Source organism: Rhamphochromis sp. 'chilingali' (assembly GCF_963969265.1).
Source record: "Rhamphochromis sp. 'chilingali' genome assembly, chromosome: 5".
Classification (NCBI taxonomy): Eukaryota; Metazoa; Chordata; class Actinopteri; order Cichliformes; family Cichlidae; genus Rhamphochromis; species Rhamphochromis sp. 'chilingali'.
The window spans coordinates 12,331,708-12,353,825 of NC_137932.1; the positions used below are offsets into that span (position 1 = coordinate 12,331,708).

At 40.6% G+C, this 22,118-nt stretch overlaps 1 protein-coding gene across 1 annotated transcript in view; it reads right to left on the minus strand.

Annotated features, from left to right (window-relative positions):
• The window catches only part of syne1a (spectrin repeat containing, nuclear envelope 1a), a 121,949-nt gene that overhangs the window by 94,283 nt on the left and 5,548 nt on the right, over positions 1 to 22,118 (minus strand). Inside the window, exons 3-27 of the mRNA XM_080882209.1 lie at positions 19,443 to 19,538; positions 18,770 to 18,853; positions 16,298 to 16,318; positions 14,895 to 14,987; positions 13,760 to 13,941; positions 13,466 to 13,662; positions 11,189 to 11,301; positions 9,495 to 9,602; positions 8,977 to 9,114; positions 8,405 to 8,569; positions 8,166 to 8,278; positions 7,782 to 7,950; positions 7,451 to 7,547; positions 6,042 to 6,247; positions 5,462 to 5,626; positions 5,182 to 5,334; positions 3,246 to 3,389; positions 2,984 to 3,160; positions 1,922 to 2,080; positions 1,547 to 1,711; positions 1,237 to 1,371; positions 801 to 962; positions 456 to 664; positions 271 to 379; positions 15 to 179 (exon numbers count right to left, since the gene is read on the minus strand). Of these exons, the coding sequence (XP_080738335.1) occupies positions 15 to 179; positions 271 to 379; positions 456 to 664; positions 801 to 962; positions 1,237 to 1,371; positions 1,547 to 1,711; positions 1,922 to 2,080; positions 2,984 to 3,160; positions 3,246 to 3,389; positions 5,182 to 5,334; positions 5,462 to 5,626; positions 6,042 to 6,247; positions 7,451 to 7,547; positions 7,782 to 7,950; positions 8,166 to 8,278; positions 8,405 to 8,569; positions 8,977 to 9,114; positions 9,495 to 9,602; positions 11,189 to 11,301; positions 13,466 to 13,662; positions 13,760 to 13,941; positions 14,895 to 14,987; positions 16,298 to 16,318; positions 18,770 to 18,853; positions 19,443 to 19,538 (3,525 nt within the window). The remainder of the gene's footprint in view (positions 1 to 14; positions 180 to 270; positions 380 to 455; positions 665 to 800; positions 963 to 1,236; positions 1,372 to 1,546; positions 1,712 to 1,921; positions 2,081 to 2,983; positions 3,161 to 3,245; positions 3,390 to 5,181; positions 5,335 to 5,461; positions 5,627 to 6,041; positions 6,248 to 7,450; positions 7,548 to 7,781; positions 7,951 to 8,165; positions 8,279 to 8,404; positions 8,570 to 8,976; positions 9,115 to 9,494; positions 9,603 to 11,188; positions 11,302 to 13,465; positions 13,663 to 13,759; positions 13,942 to 14,894; positions 14,988 to 16,297; positions 16,319 to 18,769; positions 18,854 to 19,442; positions 19,539 to 22,118) is intronic.

Genomic DNA, 22,118 nt, shown 5'->3' on the forward strand with positions numbered 1-22,118 from the left:
TTATCCTGGAATACCTGACAGAGTGAAGAGTAAACTGCCCGCAGGTCAGTTGAGAGTTTAGCCAAGGCTGCTCTTTGCCTTTGGACTTCCACTTCAGAGCTAACTTCAGACAGCACAGCAAGGCGGCTCTTGAGCCACAGCAGACTCTCCTCTCGAGTATCCACTGCTTCCTGTAGTGCCTGGAATTGATGGAAGCACTAGATGTTAACTGAAGTTGAAGTATAGCCTAATCTCAGTGCCTAAAGCAGCAAATGTAGCCCACTAGCTCACCTGAACAGCAGCATCAAGTTGCTCCTGATGACGGGAAGTTATTGCTGTTCCTCTTAAGAGCCTCATTTGCCTTTTTTGAGATGAGAGCCAATCAGAAAGCTCGCAGAACCTAAAATAAAAATGGACCACTGAGTTCTGCATTTGCTTTAAATCACTTTAAATCTGTGCTTTTTGCCCATCTTTACCTCTCATTCCACTCTTTCCATTTATCAGGGTGCTGCTCCAGCTTGAGGTGGGTGCTCTTTATCTGCTCTGTAACCTCTTCTACGGCCCTTCTAGTGCAGTCAAGCATTCGATAAGCTTGGTCGTTGTCAGGCAACTTGTAACACAGATCCTCCATGTTTCTAATCCTCCTCTCGCTCTGAATTAAAGGTTTGCGTTCCCTGAAGAAAGTCTGAGGAAGAAGAAAAAAAAAGAAAATTAAGATATGAGAGGCTCCCGAATGTCAGTGATAACAACATTAAGTGATTTTGTCTTTCTCTGATTTTCAGTTCTATCTGTTTCAATTTTCCACTAAATCCGAGACTCACTCTGTGCTCTTTGATCACTCGCTCGCTGGTGCAGGTGCCAGACAGGGCTTGCATTTCTCTGTGCAGCTCTGCTCTGCAGTCTTGCAGGATCACAGCAACTCGGCTTCGCTCCACATCCACCTTGAGACGGAGTAGGTGAGATGGTACCTCGCTCTGCATGTCCTGTAAAAAAGATGGAGATGAGACAAAACATAGCAGACCTGAAAGCTACCCTTAAGTGTCACATTGTATCTGTCACTGATCAAAAGTTCCCTGGAGTGGCTGCAAATAAACACAGAGAGGGTTGCATTTTTATCTAACCAGGTTAATTGGAACCAGACTGGAGGGACTCTATTGAAGCCAAAGGTTTTCCTGGTTAAGTTAATGAAGTAGTGCTTATGCGCCTCAAGAGGTGTACAGTAATTAGTGAGAGTGGTAAACCATGGTGACCTCTGACCTTCCAGAGTTTGTGCAGCCTGCGGACAGTTTCCTGCAGCCCCTGTTGCTCCTCCTGTGGCAGGATGTCCGTGAGCTCATCACACGCTTTCAAAAACACGCTCAGCACCCGCTGGTCCAGTTGTCCAAAGAAATCCTGTAATGTAAAATAAAATAAGAGTAAACACGACACAAGACAGAGTAAAAGTTAAGTCAAGAATGTTAACACTCTACCCGTTTCCACTTAAAAATGTAATTAGAAAATAGAAATGCCTCTGCAGATTAGCCGCAGCTTTCACAGACATGCTTAGAGGTTAGAGATTTAATCTTACAGTGTGTTTCTTTAATAATTCCTCAGCATCTCCAGTCTCTCTCAAGCAGCCCTGAGCTTTCTTCAGCACTCTCTCCAGCTCTTGTCGGGATTCCTCAAATCTCCTCCTCAGGGAGTTGTTGGCCTCTTCCTGCCTTCTCCATTCTCCAACCTCCTTTAGCAAAGCCTGAGAGGTTAGATAGTAGTAATACAGTGTAATTACATTATTTGTCCTACAAACAAATGAACAGTAACACACATGGTGGGTAAATCTAATCTGCACGAATCCCTTGTGTTTTTCTGATGTCTGTGTAATCTCTATAGTATAATCAGTATTGTAGTTTCTGACTGGCATTCTGGTATGCAAATGCATGTAATGCATAACTGTAATACTAACCTGTGCCGAGCCCTGAATTTCAACAACTCTCTTTTGCAGCAACGATATGTCGAAGTTCCTGAGCACCTTACTGGTGGAGAGCGCCCTCTGCAGAGAGTGGTGGTTCCTCTCAATCACCGATAAACATCGTTTACAGCTTTGCTGATGGTTTAACAAATCCTGTCACAAAAGGGGAGACAAGAAGTTTAAAAAAATTACTTGTGTTTCCAATATCCATCCATCTGTCCATCCATTTTCTTATCTAGCTATCCAATTTAGCGAGGCAGCGTGCACACTGGACAAGCCGACAGTCCCTGAACTGGATGAGTGGAAGAAAACGGATGGATAGACTTTTACAAGTTTGGACACAGTGTAAATTGTAAATAAAAACAAAATGCAATGACTTGCAAATGTCATAGACTCATATTTTATTCACAATGGGACACAGAAAATATTAGTTTAACCTGAGATAATGTTATCATTCCATGAAAAATATGAGCTCATTTTAATTTGATGGCAGCAACGCATCTCAAAAAAGTTGGGAAAGGGGGTGACAAAAGTAAGTGGTGTTAAAAAAGAAACAGCTGGAGAAACACTTTGCTATAATTAGGTTAACTGGAAACAGGTCAGTAACATTACTGAGTATAGAAAGAGCATCTTAGAGATGCAGAGTTCCCCAGAAGTAAAGATGGGAAGTGGTTCACTGCAGAAAACTGCATCTAGAAATGACACAATAATGCTCCTCAGAGTAAAGTAAGCACATATTTTAAGTAAGCAACATTTCAACACAAATATCTCTTCTTTCTACTCCTTGAATTTTCATAAGAGGCTCATTGCTTTGAAGACGTTTGAGGGGAGTTATTATTTTCTGTCAGCGTGCATCACATTTGAATATAAAAGAAGGGAACAATAATACATAAAAGATACAGCAACAGGACTGTAGTGTTATAAATGCAGATCACTGCTTATGGAGCTGGCAGCTCATATCCATAATAACTGTGAAAAAATAAAAATAAACTGAAAAAAAGAATAAAAACATATCTAGTAAGCACTTATTGTAAATTTAACGTGTTCGTGTCTGACCTGCCACTTGTATTTTTGCTGGGCTTGTGCCTGTGACTCTGGGTCTCTCGCAGCAGAAGTGATGCGACTCGCTCGCTCCAAGGCCTGGTAAAAAGTGTTGATGTGTTTCTCCATCTCCTCCAACAGCGGCAGAAAGGCATGACACTCCCGCATCAGAGATGGGCACCGCTCTCTCACCTGAACAGATACAAAACGGACCGCTTAACAGTGAAAAAATGTATTAACTTAAAAGGCTTTGTGTTTACCCTCAAATGAGACTCACCTTGCTTAGTTGACCTTTGACTGTTGCCATAGTTGCCATGACCCTGGTTGCCTCATCCTGTGGAGCATCCTTGGCAAGGAGCTGAGCACTGCGGGCAGCCAACTTGTATTGTGTCTCCATAGCGACAACCTTTTGCTTGGTATTCTGCGATGTGACGTGCAAGGGTAAAGGGTCATTTCATACGTTCTTAAAGTGAATGCACTGCCATCAAAGCTGTTTTAGTAATAAAAATGCTGACATCAATAAAGCAGTGACTTGCAGCTTTTAGTAACACCTTATCAAAAACGTATGAGAGTAAAGCCGTTTTCGCACATTGAGTGCAGATGTGAAATCTCACTTTATCGTGATTCAAGCGTGACTTTATCTGATTTGTCTCAGGCGAGGAAGAGAGCTCGAGCTTCAATTCATGTTGACCTGAGCCAGTGACATTATTTACTGCAGTCATGAACATTTCTAAGCATTAACTGATGAAACTGCATTTATGGGACATAAATTCTGGACGCTCTCAGATCAGATCTTTAGCTGCCTTTAACCACCACAAAGTCTGACAGATATCTGGTGCCATGCATTAGAGTACAGAGAAGAAAATTATCCGAATTTCACAGTGAGTGGGCGTCACACAAGCTTACTTCTGTTTGCTCTACCCAGATAGTACCATTGCCAAGACCAAGGACAGCATTGCCAGCATAGTGGGAATGCATCTAAAATAGACTATGGTCTGTTGTATGTAACTAATTCTCAGACAAAGTCTGAAATACAGTCATGTCAAAAAGGAAGAATATCAACAGGAAAAACTCAAGAGCAGCTTCTAAGTCTCTACAAGCTTCAGTTAGCATGTGAAACGTTAAAGTTCATGACAGTACAGTTAGAAAGAGAATGAACAAGTTTGCATGGGTTGCCAGGGGAAAGCTTGTTCTCTTTTAAAAAAGAACATGGCGGGATCGCTTAGGCTTGCAAAGTTACATATGAACAATGTGCTTTGGACAGATGAGACCAGAGTGGAGATAGTTTGTCATAAAACACAGCTTATTTGCAAGCAAAACACCTGACACCAGCTATTAAGTGTGGTGGAAGAGGAATGATTTGGGCGTGCATTTTACAGCCACAGGATCTGGGCACCTTATAGCCATTAAGTCAACCCTGAATTCCTCTGAGTAACACATTCTTGGCTCATGCAACAGGACAATGATCCCCAAGCACAGCAACAAATCTAAAATAAAAGGACTGAAAAAGAAACTGTTCTAATGGCCCAAGGAACAGAACACAACCCCACTGAAATGCCGTGTTGGGACCTTAAAAGGTGTACCGACAAATACACACCACAAACAATTACTTCAATTTATTGCTGCTAAAGTTAGCTTATAACAGGATGACACAGAGTCCTGTTAAAAGTCCCTCTTTAACATGGAAAAGAGAGTTTACATGTCTGAAAATGGCTTGGAAGGACTTGAAACAGTTACGTTTCACCTGCTGTTGGTGTGTGGGGCAGCTGTGTTCCTAAAAAGAGCTGTGATGACCATTCTCTTTGAAATCACATAAAGCTAAGAGTAAAAAAAAAAAACTCCATCTAGTTCCATATTTGAAACTTTGGCCATGTTTAACATGAGTATCCACCATGAGTAACAGCAAATAAACACAACAGGAAAAGAAAGAAAGAAAAGAAAACGCATATTAGGTCCACTTCAGAGTCAGGCTTGTCATTCTCGACCAGCTTAAGAAAGAACAGATTTGAAACAAACTCTAAGCGATGTGATCAGGGATGGTCTAATATAAAGTACTGTATGTATGTAAGTGTAGGTGCCCATTGAAAATCTAAAGTATCATGATGCTGCAATGCCACCAGCTTAAAAAAACATTACTGACAGGTTGTATTTCTACTGTCAGGCTATATTATCTTTTACATTTGATAGTTAAACTGACAGTTTGCTTTCCTCACCTCCACATCCTGAAGAAAAGCCCTAACACTGAGGAAAGAGACTTGAACAGGAGCATTGAGTTTGGCTTCGGCAGTGTCCAGCAGCTCTTTCAGGGCCCAAATAGCCTTCAAGTGTTCTTTTCTCCACTTCTCCAACTCATCTGAATGGGCATACTGCAGCAAAAAAGAAGCTAATTACACTTTACACTGAGAAATGAATCAAACAGAGCCAGCACATATGTTTTGACCCAATTCTGTCTTTGTCTGACAGGCAGTATTTTTAGATGTTTTCATTCATTACTTGTTTGACTTTGAGGAAGAGGTCTCTCCATCGCCCATTTAAAATGAGTAGCTGCTGCTTGAGATCAAGTGACACTGTCTCGTCACACGTTTCAATAAGAAAATTCCCTGCATCGTTCATGGCCGCATGCTGATCCATCCAGTGGCTGAGATCCCTGAAAAACTCCTGGAAGACAAAGAAATTAAGAGAAACAAAGAGCGAGTGTCAAAGAAAGAGATGAAGAAAGCTAATCAAAAAAGGAACAAAGAAAGTGATTCAAAGAAAGAAACAAAGGAAGGACAATAAAAAAGTGGGGTAATTAGATGTCTAATCCTAGACGGAGATGTGAGTCTGTGTAACCATGGCAATGCAACAACAGGAATATCCTCAGCGGCTTGTTGAAGGATCATTTGATACTTGAGTGGAGACTCCTAATAAGCTTCCACATAAAAAAACTAAATTCTTCAAAATGGCTTGATTGCTACAATTAAATCTGAGTCCATCAAATAAATGGGTGTATGAACAGGCTCCTAATCTGTTCACAGAAAAAATAAAGTAAAAAAATCAAAGGCTCAGACAGTATTAAGATCTAATCTCATACCCGTTTTGTGTTTTCTGGCTGGCTCAGGGCTTCCTCTGCATCTTCCAGCCAGGCCTGCAAAGAGGCCACAGTGGAGGTGTACCTCTCCCAGTTGGACAGCACTTCCTCCAGCATGCTCCTCACGCTGCGCACTTCCATGGACAGACTCCTCCACTGAGTCACCACCTCCCGCATAAACCTGCGCACTCCCATCTCGCCTTCATCCACTGGAAGAGAGGTAAAGTTTAACAAGAATGACAGCTACCGATAACACCACCATTACCTCTGATTCTGCTGCCGCTAATAATGTCACTTATTCACAAGAGTCAAATGGAAAATGAAGCACTGAAGCAGCTGTTTTGAAGCTGCAGCTGTACCTTTTATGTCTGTGTGTGCCTGATGACTTTCACTGCTTTGTTTCACATCACCACACTTTGGCAAAGGCAGGGGAACACTCGATAAAGCAAAAGGAGGCACACGCTTTTGCAGAAAACTCCCTGACCCCAAAAACTCACTACAAGGAGATGTATCATCTGTGCTTGTGCTACATTCTTAGATGCAAACTCTCTAGTTGTTAGAGTATGTGCAAAACAATGGCATAAAGACGCACATCAGATAAACGCAATGCTTCTAAAATGGGAGACAAAAAACAGATCAGTACCCTAACCCTTTTCCTTATTTTTCTCAGGCAGCCAATCAGAAACCACGATGCTAATTACAGTACCAGCAGGACCTGCTGCATTTCATTTGTGGGGTCGACCAATCAAACCTCAGATGTCCTGATTTCTCACCACACCTCACTTCTCTGCTCTGCATACCCTAAAGCAATGCAACCCTGAAACCTAATGAAACCAACAAGCTAGCTCAGTTTGCGCCCAGAGACCTGCAGAAGTGGAGCAGCCCCCCAACTAGCAAATGGGGTCGTATTCCCCACTGAGAGCAGAGAGTGGAGGAACCTCATTTAGCTGTAGCCTGCAGACTCTCCTCCTCTATCAAATTGTGAAACCAGTCAGGGGCAAACTGAGCTGCTGGCAGGGAAAGCCTCATTGGTTAGTGAGTTGTTGAAAAGGGAAATAAAGTTGAAATATAGTGAACAATTGAGAGATACTGATCTCAGCCAGGATACACTGGAAGTATCAGGTCAATTTCAGATTAAAGTTCCATTAAAAGGATGAGAATGCATTGGAAATGTGACATAATAATGATGTTCCCAATCAATGAGCAGGACTGCTTTAATGCATTGTTGGACATTTTATGTGATTCTGACATCATCGCAATAAAGCGCCTTTCAGATTACTGTCTGGCAGGATATTGATAAACATTTCCCAGACTTCCCGGGAGAATTACTGAATTACTTTATTATAAGAAAGTGATAGGATAATAAATGCTTATATATACATATAGTAAATATTACACCTTGAGCTACTCACCTGAGCTGTCAGCACTCACATAGGCCTCTGCAGACAGTTTCAGAGACTGGAACAACATCTCATAGTTTTCAAAGAAACGCTGCTTCTCCACAAATGACTGATGAAGACAGATTCCAAAAGAAAATGTTATTAGATGTGAAAAGCATCTTAACAGATACACAGAAACAGAACTAAATATCTTATACATGTGCTATGTAATGGTAACTATCCTTCATCAACCAATAATTATTATACAATATACAAAAATTAATTCAAAATTAAAAATCCTTTCCACATAAGCATGCAGGTGAACCCTGAAGATCAAACTACACAAATCAGAGACTGAGCTTACGATATAGCTGTGAAGCATCAGTTCCACAGATTCCTGTTGACCATATTTGATGATCCAGGACTTTAGTTTGGACTCAGCCAGACTAAGGAAGGCCTGCATGTGATGTTTGTTCTCCAGAAATTCCATTTTTGCTAAGTGGATGCTAGAAGATGTAGAGATAAAGTTCATCCTAAAAAAGACACAGTTCATACAGGGACATCAGACCTATACCTCGACCTTCTCATACTGCTGCTTTCCCAAAAAGCAAGATTGTGAAAAAAAACACACCGACTGAGGTGCCAAATTTCTTTCAAATAATCTGTTCTTATCAGAAAAACATTACCACGAAGAACATTAATTTTGTATTCTGCACTTTCAAGAGAGACTAGCAGGAGTTTTGTTTACCTCTCAGCCATGTCTTGGAGCTGGTCTGGGGGAACAGGCACTCCATCAACACTTCTGTCTTTATGGATTCTCTGAAAGACCTGCTGGTGACTTTCCAGGCTCTTCAACACATCCTGTGCAGAGTACACCGAGTAAAGATATGAAAACAGACATAAAAATGTATTTATACATTCTGTGTTCATTCTAATAGTATGTTTGATTCTCACACTCTATTGTGCTATGTATGGCTCTGCACTAACCTTGTGCTGCTCCAGAGCTCTATGCACAGTGCTGGCTGTGATATCATGTGCCTGCTGGATGGTTATCTCCTGCCGCAGAGCTTCCTCGGCCTCATGCAGCCATGCTCCCACTGTGTCCAGAGGAGCTGGCAGAGACCTATCCAGCTGAAGATGCCAGTCCAGTAACTAAGATGGATAAAAACAGACGATGTCTCCTGAAATAATGACCTCATCACACAAATAATTTAATTTTTAATTTCTATAAAAAAAAAGAAGGAGACACTAAGTCATCAGCTCTTTATAAAAAACACAACTTGTGTTAGCCCAAATAAGGTAAAAGGAAATAACCTTAAACGATAAATCATCATACAAGCTTAAAAAATGGCTGATTCTCAGAGTTGCTGGCAAAGCACAAAATAAATTCAAATTATGCCTTCTGAAGTCCTTATGTATGAATTAGAACATTGTAAACACTCCATCGACCTCCAGGAGTAGCTTTAAATATCTTTAGATATCACTTTTTCTGAATGGAAAAAAAATGCTCTGTGTACAATTCTGAACAGGAGGCGAGTGGGTAATCCCGCTGCTCTCACCCTTTTGGAGATCCTTTCCCAGGCCTGTTTGACCAGAGCCTGATCCACAGTCAACATCCCATCCCTCTGAGTAGACTGCAAAGCTCCCTCCACCTGCTTCCTCCTCATCTCCAACTGGACACGCAGACTTTTGAACAGCTGAAAAGCAAAAATCATTGACTCACAGCTCTTTATCCTCGATAAAAGGATGATAATGAGTGTTCTCTCCCTCACAGGTCATACCCTTTTCCCATTTGCATCTTATCAGATCCTCATATGTTCTACCTTTAAAAACTGTCCCTCTATCTGGCTTTAGACTTTCCGAGCTATGCAATGACAATGAGGATATCCCACATGCTGCTGAATATGGAATGTATCCCGAGGCTTGGTGGAATAAGCCAGATTGACTGAAAATATGACGGCTGCTGCCTGATCCCCACAGTCTAATACCACTGATTAAGCTAATAATAGGAGCGTCTGTGCCCAGTGTGCCCAGTTTAAACACACCCCGCCACAGACACACACACACTCACACTAACCTGGTACTGCTGAGCAAGACTGCCCTCAGTCTCCTGAGCCTGTATTGCATCTCTCTCCAGCTGGTCGAGCCACATCCTGAGCTCCCTCAGGCTCTTTCGCTGCTCTCTCTAGGTGGCCGGGATCATGCAGGAGTGGCAGAGTGAACGAGTAGGAGATTGGGAAATAAAAGAAAAGAGGACAGTGCACCCAAAAAAAGGAGGAAAGAAAAGAAGACAGAGTGGAAAAAGTGATTGACCGGGATGAAAAGAGGAAAGAAGGGAACAAGAAAGCAGAGCATGCACGGTTAAACATGTGTTCCCCTAATCCTCTGTGTCTCCCTGCAGGACAAAACGTCAAAAACCCACAGCTGCCAACAACACTCAGCTTAGACAGGGTACTTTGTCTAAGACCCCCTACGAACATTTCATTGGATTTTAAATAAGCATGACGATAATGCGATGCTGCTAAAAAGCTTGTGCGATAGACCATTCCGTTTGAGAGCTGTTCAGTCTGAATCTATTCACTTGTACCACCCCTCCTGAAGGAAGCCCCAACTTTATTCTCTATGACAGCTCAGAACATGGAAGTAGATCAAGTTAATTCTAAAAGGAAACAGTCTGCCATATTTTACTCACCATCATTCTCTAAATATTTTCTACCCAAGTGTTTATGCTTCTGTTTATTTTTTAAATTCACGCTTTGTCACAGCTAATTAATCTCCCGTGCAAACACCAGGCAGTAAGGAAGAACAAAAAACCCTATCGGTGCTGTAAAACAGCAAAACACGGTGTGACATACATCTGGACACAGCAAACAATAAAAAAGGCCAACCTCTATTCACAAGCTTTCCATCAAATATGCTGTATCAGTGCACACTGCCGATGCCAGAGGCCTTCATTGTCATGCTAATGGGACCGAGAGCCAAAGCGCTCAGTGGTAGCATTCATAAATGGTAATATCACATCTTATTATATTGGACTTCCTTCCGTTATCATGGCTTAGAAACCCCGCGGCCCGAATATCACATCAGGTTAGATAAAGAGCCAATATTAGGATACAGGCTTTATTTTGACATGAAAAATCAGTGTTTAATCCCATTCTTACAAAGTACAGTAGGGACTGATACAGCAATCCAATAGAGGAGGCAGAAAAATGTGCTTTAATCAAATTTATATGGAAACCATGAATGATCATGGGTGGTAATTGCATTGTGTTGGAGGAAATTATTGAAAACTCTCCCCTGGGAACCGAAGTGGCTAAATAACCTACCTCCAACATTTCCTCTATATCCCGAGGTGCAAGATCATGCTGCAGAACAGAGTCCAGCACAACAACCACAGGAAAGCAGTCACCATACAAACGCACCAGAGAAGAAGACAAAGAGCAACACAAAGAGAGAAAGATGTACAAAAACGAAACACAGAACAGACAAGACACTGCAGCAGCTCGTTTCAACCTACTTTAAAAACTAGATAGCTTCAAGTCATTAAATAAGAGATTTTAACTAAATTCTGAATCAATTAAATATAAAATTAGACAAGCAGATTTTTCTTTTCCCCCTGAACCTTGAACATTGCACTTTGATAGCTCAAAATGATTATAAATAATACACATACAAACATACAAATACATATACAAAAGACAAACATTCACTATGCAGAAAGAGAGAAGATGATCACAATGACAGGCTATCGAGACCGAGACAGCCGGTTACCTCTACTTGTAGCTGTCCCTCGGAGCCGCTCTGCTTTCGTTCTGGAAGATGCTTCAGGAATTGGGCTACATATGTCATGACAGATTTCTCATCTGGCTTTTCTACGTCGACATCTGAGACGGGAACCAAATAAATAAAATCATAAGTCAAATAAGCTGGCTGTAAATTCTTCAAGTTTTCTCATAGAGAAAAATATCAGCCGCTGATAAGAATCAGCTTGACTGAAGGAGACAAGCGGGCATCTCAAATAAAATCAATTTTCACCATTTCAGATCAGTGTCCAAGTTTTGTTTGGGGGTTCCGCCATGCTGGATCTCATGGCCTAATGCACCTTAATTATGCTGATGTCAAGCTTGATTTGCTGGAGTACATTTTGAAGGGCAGGCATGAAGGGGAGCAGATGGTGTCTGGCAGTGAAAGTGAGATGCACATCTGATGCAAGGACTGACCCAGTATTGTACAGTATTTCTATTCTCTAAAACTTGCCTTGCAAACATTTCCGACAGTATTCATGCCCCATGGTAGGCAACTGTCTCCTCAGTCTTGTGTCTAGTTTAACTTCCCCCTTGTTATCTCGTCATCTTGATTTAACTGAGCTGTATTTTGGTATCCTTCTGTTTCTACTCTCCTTGATTACCTTCATGCGTATAAATAGTCCTGTATGGTTTCTTAGTCTTTGTCATAACATTTGTTTACCTGTCCTTCTGTTCCCCCTGTCTGTTTTCAAGAAGCTTTTTAGGAATATGTTTTATATTTTAGACATTTGGGGAGGACTACTTTTGGGTCCTTCTCCTGCAAATCGTAACAGAAATTTGGGTTTAATGAGTAAACATCCCCTTGTACTGGTGAAAGCCAGGGTGGTGGTGACATTGAAACACCACGCAGCAGAGGAAGAAGCATGTTAGAGGAAGAAACAAGACATTTTTCAGCTTAGGATGTGTTTGGTATATGTAGGTGTATAATGCACCATGGCTTCAGTGGACTGCCTATCTGCCTCTTTACTGCATTAATCTGTATTTTGTAGCAGAGAGAATCCAGTCAGCGACCTAAAATATTATTTTAGGTCGCGACCAAATTTTTTAATGGTGCGACTAAAAAACATATTAGGTTGCACCGGTGCGACCAACTGTTTGAGTAACAAAAAAATAAATAAATACTCTGCAACTCCGAACGTCTCCGTGTGGTCAACAGCAGACACACATTATGCCCCTATCGTGGTCTAAACCAATCAAAGATAGTCAGGGGCGGGACCTCTCTGATTGATCGTGGTCCAGATATTCATGTAGTCCGTGTGTATGTTTGAAAGTGCAGGGCAGGTGGATAGAGAGAGGTGAGTAGCTTGAATAAAGCGATATCGATTCATTAAATCCTGAATCGACTTTTAAATATAAATGTCTTTTTCCAGGTAATTTTCTCAGGTTAAAGCTCACAAAACTATTTCAACAACCACCAAACAGCAAATGAGAGCAGGTTAACGGACTCCACACGGCATCGGGGCTGAAAGCCGACAGCTCACTGATTCTGATGTGTCAGGTCTGCGCTGTGTTTATGTCTTTTCTGCACTAGATTCTGAGCGGCCTCTCTCCAACCAAAATTCACTGAACCAGCAGCAAAAGAATCAACAAACTACGCTTCACATTTGATAAACATCGTCATGAATTCTCTCTTACTTTTGCTATTTTTTGCTCTACCACGATAAAAAAAATCACACTTCATGCACAGCTCTCTCTCTCTCTCTCTCTATGTACTTCAAGAACAGTTTTCCATCTCAAATCGTGATAAATGCACTGCCCAAGTGTCCCCTCTCCCCATTGCCTTTCAGCGGCAGGCAGCAGCAAACAGGTGCTGGTCGTCAGAGGAGGCCGATGTGATGATTAAGTTTAACATTGTCTACAATATTGCCAAAGAGTGCCAAAGCACTTTAAGCACAAGCACAAGATTATTAGTTAATCATTTACAAATCAATATTGTCTGTATGGACAGCAATCCCGCCCCCCCCAAAAAAAGTGCACATGTGAAACTGCGGTGTTAAGTGAAGCGGTTGAAAAATTTGGGTGTGCCTAACTTTTGCACTGGTGCGCCTAAGAAAAAAATGTAGGCGCACCAGTGCAACCATGGCAAAAAGTTAGTCTAGAGCCCTGTTAAGACAATAAAAAGAAATAAAATACATAGTAATTTTATGCCTACTTGTAGGTTTGTTGCTGGTCAGGCTCAAGTTTGCTTTTGATAAACTTAATGACAGAGTCACTCTGAAATGCTACTGGAAATGTTATTTACCCTCTGGCTCAAGAAGCTGTGGAATCCCTAGCTCAGTCTCGGCCAACAAGAAGGCTTCATGAAGATTTTCCCGATTGGGCCTTCCCCATACTCGCTCCATGTCGACAAGATTAGGCCGGAGAGCATTGATTACCGCGAAGAATGCTAAACCAGTACGCCAGCTGGGGCCAAAGTCCCTCACCTCAAGGCTCAGACTTCTAGAAAGGACAGAAAATTACAAGGTCACAGCAGAGAAAAAACAAAACATAACCTACAACCTGCAGCAACACTTGACCATCAAATCAGACTTCATACTTGGTGGCTGTCTGCTGGACCCATCTCAGTAATGCCTTTCTGGCTCCACCCTGCAGAGGAGGAAGAGTCTTCTTTTTGACGGGTGGGCTGGTGATCTCAGTGCTGCTGGTGGAGCTGTCCAGTGAGGAGGTGCTGCTGGACACGGTATGGAGTGCTGGTAGGCTACTGGTTAACTCCTCAATCTGGAAGCAACAGAATACCAACTAAAGTCAGGCTTAGCCACAGTTAGTGATTCAACTGCGTTTCTCCCTGTTTATCATGCCCTGTGTTGCTCTGCTCTCCGGCTCCTTCAGGTTTGTTACTTTGGTTCTTAGTTTTTCCCAGTTTAGGTGTGCTCCAAGTTGTTTGCTTAATTATTAGATCTTGTGAGTGAGAATCTTTTCCTAACAACCTTATAAGGAATCGTGTCTGCAAATTAGCTGTGGCTTTAATCCTTGTATACATCAGCCGCATTTTACTTAAATATTATTTTTTATCTGTGGTATCATTATATCATACTTTATTTATTGAACAAAGCAAAAATTGTGAATCTGTACGAATAGAGTCAACGGACATATTTAAGCAAGCATGTAAATTATTATATTGGGAGCTCAGTCTGATAATATCCTATCAGGCCTGCGGATGAGCCACAGTTTCTGTTCCCTAAAGTCAGCAGACTCAGAAAATCCATAAATAAAACAAATCAATATGTCAGTAAGTGAAAGTGTACATTTACTAGTGCACTACATTTCCTTTATTGAATATCCTTATGTCTGATGGAGTAGCAGGCATTTATGTGTACTGATGCTGCTACCAGAGTGGAGTATTAAGTTCTGATTTATTCTCTGCATGTCTGAATTACCTGAGGCAGATGCTGTTTATTTTGAGTGTAAGTACTTTTAAAGATCAACTTATTTTTTATGTCCCTTAAACTTAAATTGCTCATTTTTTTATATATATAACTAGAAAAATACACATCTGCTCTCTCTGCAAACTGGATATTCTCAGCCATGTTAGCTGTCAGGTTAAGGTTCTTGTGGTGAGCAAGTAGTAATATTCACATCATGTTTTTCTTCTCACTGTTTTTCAAAAAATAATGCTGAATTATGTGCATTGAATCTGATGATCTAATCGCACTAATGCTGCAAAAAGTTACCTGGAAATAGAGAATGATGGTCCACACCAACCCCAGGACAATAGATGGCCGTCCATCCACGATGTCTGTTGAGTTGATGTTCACCAACTTGATCTGTGTCCAAACGCAGCAGCATTAAACTACACTATTAGAAGGTCTAGATATTTCCAGATCGCAGACTAATCTATCATTTTTTACTATTACCCCAATAAGCTAATTTTATTCAGAAAGTTAACAATAAAGAGTGTAATGTACAAACACTGCCCAGCCAAAAAAAAAGCAAAAAAAAAAAGCTCAACATCTGGATTTAACCAACCGAAAAAGTAAGCGCCATCCATAGGATTTAAGAAGATTCAAAGCGTTTATTGTCATGTGTACCAAGAAAAAGCATTTCTCTGTACAATTACATTCTTTCTCTGCTGTCCAATTGCTCGGGTGTAACTGATGCTACGACTAGCTTCTTGTTTCATAAACAACGATATCCTATCTCATGACTTAAACATTCATCCTCAAGAAAGAAATTATGTAGCTGGAAAAAATCTTGTTTGTGGTCAGAGATCACTTAAATATTTGGTGAAATCAAATATAATGAATAAATAAGTCTACTAGTGAAAGTAGAAGATTTTCCTTATACACAATGTGAAGGAAACTGATGGGATTAGGACTAAACAATTGTGCAGGGTAAAGAAAACCACTTATCAGTAGCTTTAGTTTAGTTGGGAGCAAACGGGTTGAACTCTGGAACAATGGAAAAAGTATTATGATTTGGGGTTGCTTTAGTTGGTCTGGTTCAGGAATGTTATGTGGCCAAAAAATACATGGGGTCAGCAGAATCTACTTAATGACCAGATAAATGTTTTTAAAGATCAAAATGGCAGGATTCAAAGAGGGCACCAGTGTGAAAGAGTTGTCCAGGGAGCATCATTTTCACACATGGGTTGATCACCACAGACTTTAAACCTTAACCCCATTGAGAATCTTTGGGATGTGCTGGAGAACTGATCAGACTCTTCTAACATCAATACAAGATCGTGGCACAAACATAATGCATTTATGGACAAAAATAAATATTAGGACATTCATAAGATTATCTAAACCATACCACAGCAATTAAGTCAAATGAAATAAAAGAGCACGTGACTTTTTGGCCAGGCAGTATGTTCAAGTCCTACTGCGATTGAGAATCTCTTTTTCAATAGAGTGATGTAAAAGATAAAAAGCTGCACGAATACTAACGTTACACACATTAAAGCAGGTGAACTTAACATCCAGATTGAGAACAAAACAGCCACAGGTTCAAGCTAATTTCAGTGCATCTTTAAGAGAAATCACATGTAATCATCAGAACTCCTGCATGCAGATGTTTCTGACACAATTTATCAACATCACAAAGAAAAAAGTAGAGCAATGTTATGAATACTGACCGGAGATCCTCTGTACGCAGACTGGAGGCAGATGGAGGTGGAACAGGAAGAGGAGGAGGGGGAGAAAGATAATTCATAAGTACTGGAGATGATTGAAAGCAAACGCCTGATTGACTGTGAAAAGGCAGATACTGTAGCATCTCTGAGGTGAGATAACTTGAGTGGTTGGCTGAGAGGAGAGATCTATCACTACTACACAGGCAACAGGGATTATATCCAGCAGAGATGGACACAGAGAAAGGGAGAAAGGGGCCGAGTGGAGCAAGAAACGAGAGAGAGAGGAGGCTGTATCTTGTGATATGATGAAGTATTGTATATTATCACATAGAGGGTTGTATTACTGAGGCGCCGCAGCACAACAGGTCATCTAATGGTAATACCTGCCACTCCACACATGTGAACAAGCATGAAAAACGAGATTGGGGGCAGACGAGGGCAACGTGGGGAACCGTGGGATAGTGACTGATAAGAACATATGCAATACATGGTGTTATATTAAAAAACACAGCAGGTTATCCTGGCAAATCAAAACAGTAATGCAAGGCTGGAGTGGTTAACAGAGGTATAGCGTGACCACACTGAAAACACACCAGTATAAAATGACAGCAGTAAGCATATACAGTAGCAGTAGTTGTGTTTCTTTGGATAAATTGTACTAAACTCTAAATAGCAAAACTAAAAAGTTGTGAAGCTGCGTAAAACGCTAACAAACTATCCATCCATTTTCTAAGTTGCTTATCCAGTTCAGGGTCAGGTAAACTGGAACCTACCCCAGATGTTTGCATTCAAGGTGGGGTAAACACTGGAGCGGTGACCTGTCCATCACAGGTAACCAATCATCTAAATTTATTATATTAATAACACGTCAAAGGCAACATGTTAAATCATGAAAACCAAATTCAACCATTTTTTTAATAATTTGACTATGAGTTCTTCTTTTATTGTTTAAATATTTGACACTCAGTTTTTTTACTCCTCGCCGTCTGTACTTTAGAAAGTCTCAATCTCTCCGTGGCACTCGTTTACATCCAATTATTACTCATTAAAATAATAATTTATTACTACATTTTTTTAAGAATCTTATTTCTATGTGCATTTTGTTGCCACAGTCCAAGGTTTTGTGAAACTTGTTGCTGGGATCGAAATCAAAATGAGAAAATGACCATGGTGGTGTTTACTACACCATCAGTGATGACCCCAAACCCTAACTCTTCATTCTAACAATTCAATTTAAGGGAGTCATGCACTGACTTGTGCAACTATCTCAGAGTTTCTTACAGGCTGTGGTATGTACTATGTACAGTTACAGCCGACATAACAATTTCAGGATCTGGCAACCCAACCCAGTCGTTTTCCCTAACCATAACCACAGCTTTCAATGACTAAACCCTAACCAGAGACTTTATTAACTAACCCTAATCACATGATCTGAATGCCTAATCTGTGTCAGTTAGAAATATGTTTTTTTATCCCTGACTGTCAAGAACAATGTTTTAAAAGAAGTGAAGGGAATATCGTCATAGGTTCAGGGTCATCACCGATGATTGGGGTCTGATTTTGCATCCAGTTTTCATTTACATTTTAGACAGCTTCTCTACTTTCCCAGAAGGGAGGCTTTACATCACAGGGTTTCAACAGTTTCCAAACATCAGTAAACATCATTACACCAGCAAACACTTACTTTCTATGACACAGACACGAGACACAATCGCGGAGCAGACATGGGCAATCTAAAGCAAAATGTAAATATGCTCTGTGTGTACATCAGCTTCACACACAGAGAGCATATTTACGTTTAATTTTCATCTCTCCGATTTACGCAGCAGAGTGCCCACTGATGTCTCATCTCCAGACAGCAGATTACTGGTTTAGGATTTACAGTTTTAACCCTGTCACACTCGAGGAAGACAAGTCAGTGTCCCCGCAGACGTCAGCTCATACTCATGGCTTTATTTATGTATATCCAAGGACGAGCCAGGCGACACTTTGAGAACGTTTTACTAATCTCATGGAGGGGCAGTTGATGCATTTAGATGATTACATTCAAAACCATATTGAGCGTTTTTTCTGATGCAATTCTGCCAATGAAGCAGAGAAAAGGAATTTGCTAAGTGCTAATAACATGGAGTGCAGTAGGTGTAGTGGTAATCAGCTGAAGAGAGAGAGACATTCTTCTCCATCTCTTAGAGGGAGCCAAACAATTAAATGTAATGAAGTAGTTAAGACAGAATTACATTTAACAAACAAAGTCTTTGTGGAAATATAAATCGAGAGAATCTACTAATTTCAGAATACCCAAAGGATGTGGGAATGTGAAGACAATGAGAGGCGAGAAGGAAAGAGAAGCGGGTCACACGAGGTCAAGATTCAATATTTGCGCCCACAAGGCTCCAGATGAGCAGGGAGAGGAGCAGGAAGGTTAAGAAAAAAAGAGAGAAAAAAACACATAGAAAGAAGGCGGCGAACTCTTACCTTTCTACCCTCAAGGAATTTAAGAGCTGTACCAATGTTGGCGACCCAGTGGATCCTTTTTAGCTTCTTGCCCTGTTCACATGGCTGGAAGGAGAAGGGAGAACAATGGATATGGAAAGGAAGCAAGAGAGATATTGAGAGGGAAAGAAAACGGGAGGGTAAAATGTATCAGTACATGTATAAGAAATTAGCACAGTTTAAACAGACAATAAAGCATAGATGAAAAAAATATAGCATAAACGTTTTTGAAATAATGAGACTCAGAATTCCAATCAAAGACTATAAACAAACGGATCAATAGGACAGAGGCAGATTAGACCTTAGGCAGTATTGGTCAAATGTAATCCTCAAGCCGTGTGTGTCTTTGTCTGTGTTTGTGAACTCTGATCTGTCCTTGTTAATCTGGGCTTTCCCACTCAATTCAAACATCCTAATAAAAGTCAGTCAATAGGCATTTCCATATAATTCTGGCTCATTTCACATTCACTGCATTAAGTCTGCAGCCCACTGGACAAACAAACATTCAAAAATTATTGTATTTCTCTTTTATTGCATCAGCCTGAGCCGGTTCAGTGTGAGAAAGTAGAAAATATAATCCAGAGAGATCAGAGGAGAGGACGTGTTTGAAGCTTGTAGCCAAATCCCATGATGTAGAAATGACCCACAGGCTCACCAGCTTTTGTCCTGAAAGGACTTCCAGCAAGGCCAGCAGCATCACACCATCTTTTATGTCCTCAAAGAGATCGGTCATCACCAGGGGAGGGACATGCTACAGAAGAAAACACACACATCATATGAAATAAGTAAACTTAAGTGCAATGCTTAAACTAGAAACATTGTGGTTTTTAACATTGAGAAAGACTTGAAAACACTCGTCTGAAGGCAGGTGCATACTTTATAATAACACAATTTTTCCAGGCAAGATATTTCTAAACAAGCGACTGAATTTATGTAACTGTTTGTGCAAAAAAAAAAAAAAAAAAAGAGGGGGGGGGGATCACTGTTTACATAAGTGTTTCATGTCACACAAAGCTTTCCCAGTTTTCTTGGAATGCAAAGAGTCAGGATTACAGAGCTAATAGGTCTAGCAATGTACAGAAAACTTTGAGGTAAGAAATATTTTTCTGCACATTATCCCCCACAAAGCTGCATAGTGCATACATAACCCTAACATAATACATATGTTAAACTGTAAGACATTCATTTAAACTTGTGGGACATGGATAAAGGAAATCTTCATAAAAAAACTGTGCTAGGAGCCCAAACAGAGTCTGGTGGTGCCGTGTATTACTGACAGCTGGATTCATCCATAAGCGCCGGCTCAGAGGACTCTGAACGGCTTCTTCAAATCCTAAAATATGCTGATGATTTCAAACTGTATCCTTCCCATTGACTTCCTCCCTGACCTGACACAGACTTCCAGACTTGAGGAAATCCACATATCTCAGTTTTTCGCCGCCGCCACATCAAGGATTTCTCTTAAAGCACAGTCACATGCTGGGGCTGAGGAGAGCTTTAGAGGGGAGGGGGAGCTTTCAGACGAGCGAACCATTCACAGGGAGATTAGCAGCAAAGGGAGTGAGTGAAGAGAGGGAAGGCAAAAAGTAGAGATGTGCGCAAGAGTGTGTGTGCAGCCAGAGTGAAAATATATGTACAACCCCAACAAAGTGAAAATGAGAGAGGGGTTTAATTGAGTAGAAGGAGTGGCAGTGAAAAACATGACAGAGGCAGAGAGAGACAGGACACTAACCTCACGTCTTTCAAATTTAATTAGCAAACGCAGCAGCGCTTCTCACTAATTCCTCTTCTAACGTCGTTTCATGGCTTTGGATATTAGGGTTTTCAGACAGCACTTGTGCCCGTATCATAGCCTGACAGAAGAAGCACTTAAAAAAGATCCCATTCAGAGGGATAAATTATACCATGAGCTAATTGAAGCCAAATTTACCTATTTGTTCATTATAATCCCAAAGCTAATGAGGAAATTTCAGACTAATTACAAAAAAAGAAAGTAATATTCATTCCCTTTGCTCGGCAACATGCGGTAAAAAAAATAAATCACGAACTTAATGAGCTAATTACACATGAGCGTCTGGGTCGTAATTGATTGTGAGCAGAGGAGTTTGAGGATGTGCGTCTGTCTGTGCTCTCTTGTTATTCCCCTGGTACATTTGACTGGATCCCAAAAGATCAACAGCATGAAAGACACAGAAGGGGGCAGAAACAAAGAGAACACTTAGAGGTTTCAGTTTGAGCTGCAATACATCCAGTTTGAAGGGACAATAAAAACTTGAAGCCTATTGGCAAAGTCTTTTTAGGATGATGGTATTCTGACAGGGAATTATTGGCACATAAAATCACTCATGTAGAAACATTTCAATTAAAATCATGCAGGACTTGTGCAAAGTCAGCACTGTCATCTCACAGCGACGGGGTTGTGGGTCTAAATACATTGGCTGGGGCCTTTCTTGTTGTCATTATCAACTGTGCTGCTGACCATGTGGAGTCTTACAGGATGCAGAAATGTGGAGGCAAACCGAGCAATCTTAAATGAACTGTTTATTGGCTGGTTGCAATAATCCAAAAAGGGGAACATCAAAAAAATAAACTACAGAAACAAAAGGTTGAACCAACACTGGGGCAAGGAGAACAGACACTGATCAAAGACAAGGAGAGAGAGCGTCTATATACACACAGAAGAGCAATCGGGGAAGTGGAAACAGCTGGGGACACAGCTGTACTAAATCGCAGTAGACGAGACGATGGAAACAAACTAAGCAAAGGACAGCTCTAAAAATAAAACAGGAAGTGGGACAACTAAAAAGAAGGACTAACATACATTTTGGACTTTTAAATATATTTTCATGAATTTACAACTTGTCGAGCAGATAAAGACCTCATCCTTCACCATTCATACTAATATGTAATAGACAAACAATTAATGTCTCTTTTTAATTTAAATGCCTGGAGTTTTTTTAATGTGTTAACAGAAAAATAAATAATAAAAACGATTCACTTTATAATTACAGGGCAATTTAGGCAATAAGTTACCAGAATTTTTCTGTAATTTTACATATTTACTTCTTAGAGTTTAAGCCCAAAGAGTCATGCTGGCACATTTCCTGCATTTAATACAACAGTTTTCTTTATCATGAAGAAAAACAGAGATACTGTTGAAATAACACTTTTTTATATTGAGACATCTCAGGGATTAAATGTGTAGTTAAACATCTTTACACTGATACAAATTGTTGTTGTTTTTTACCTGTCTGACCCACTTAAAATCAAAATGGGTTGTATGTGGTCCACAATGTAAAACAAGCTTGTATGACTCCTAAACACAAGTATG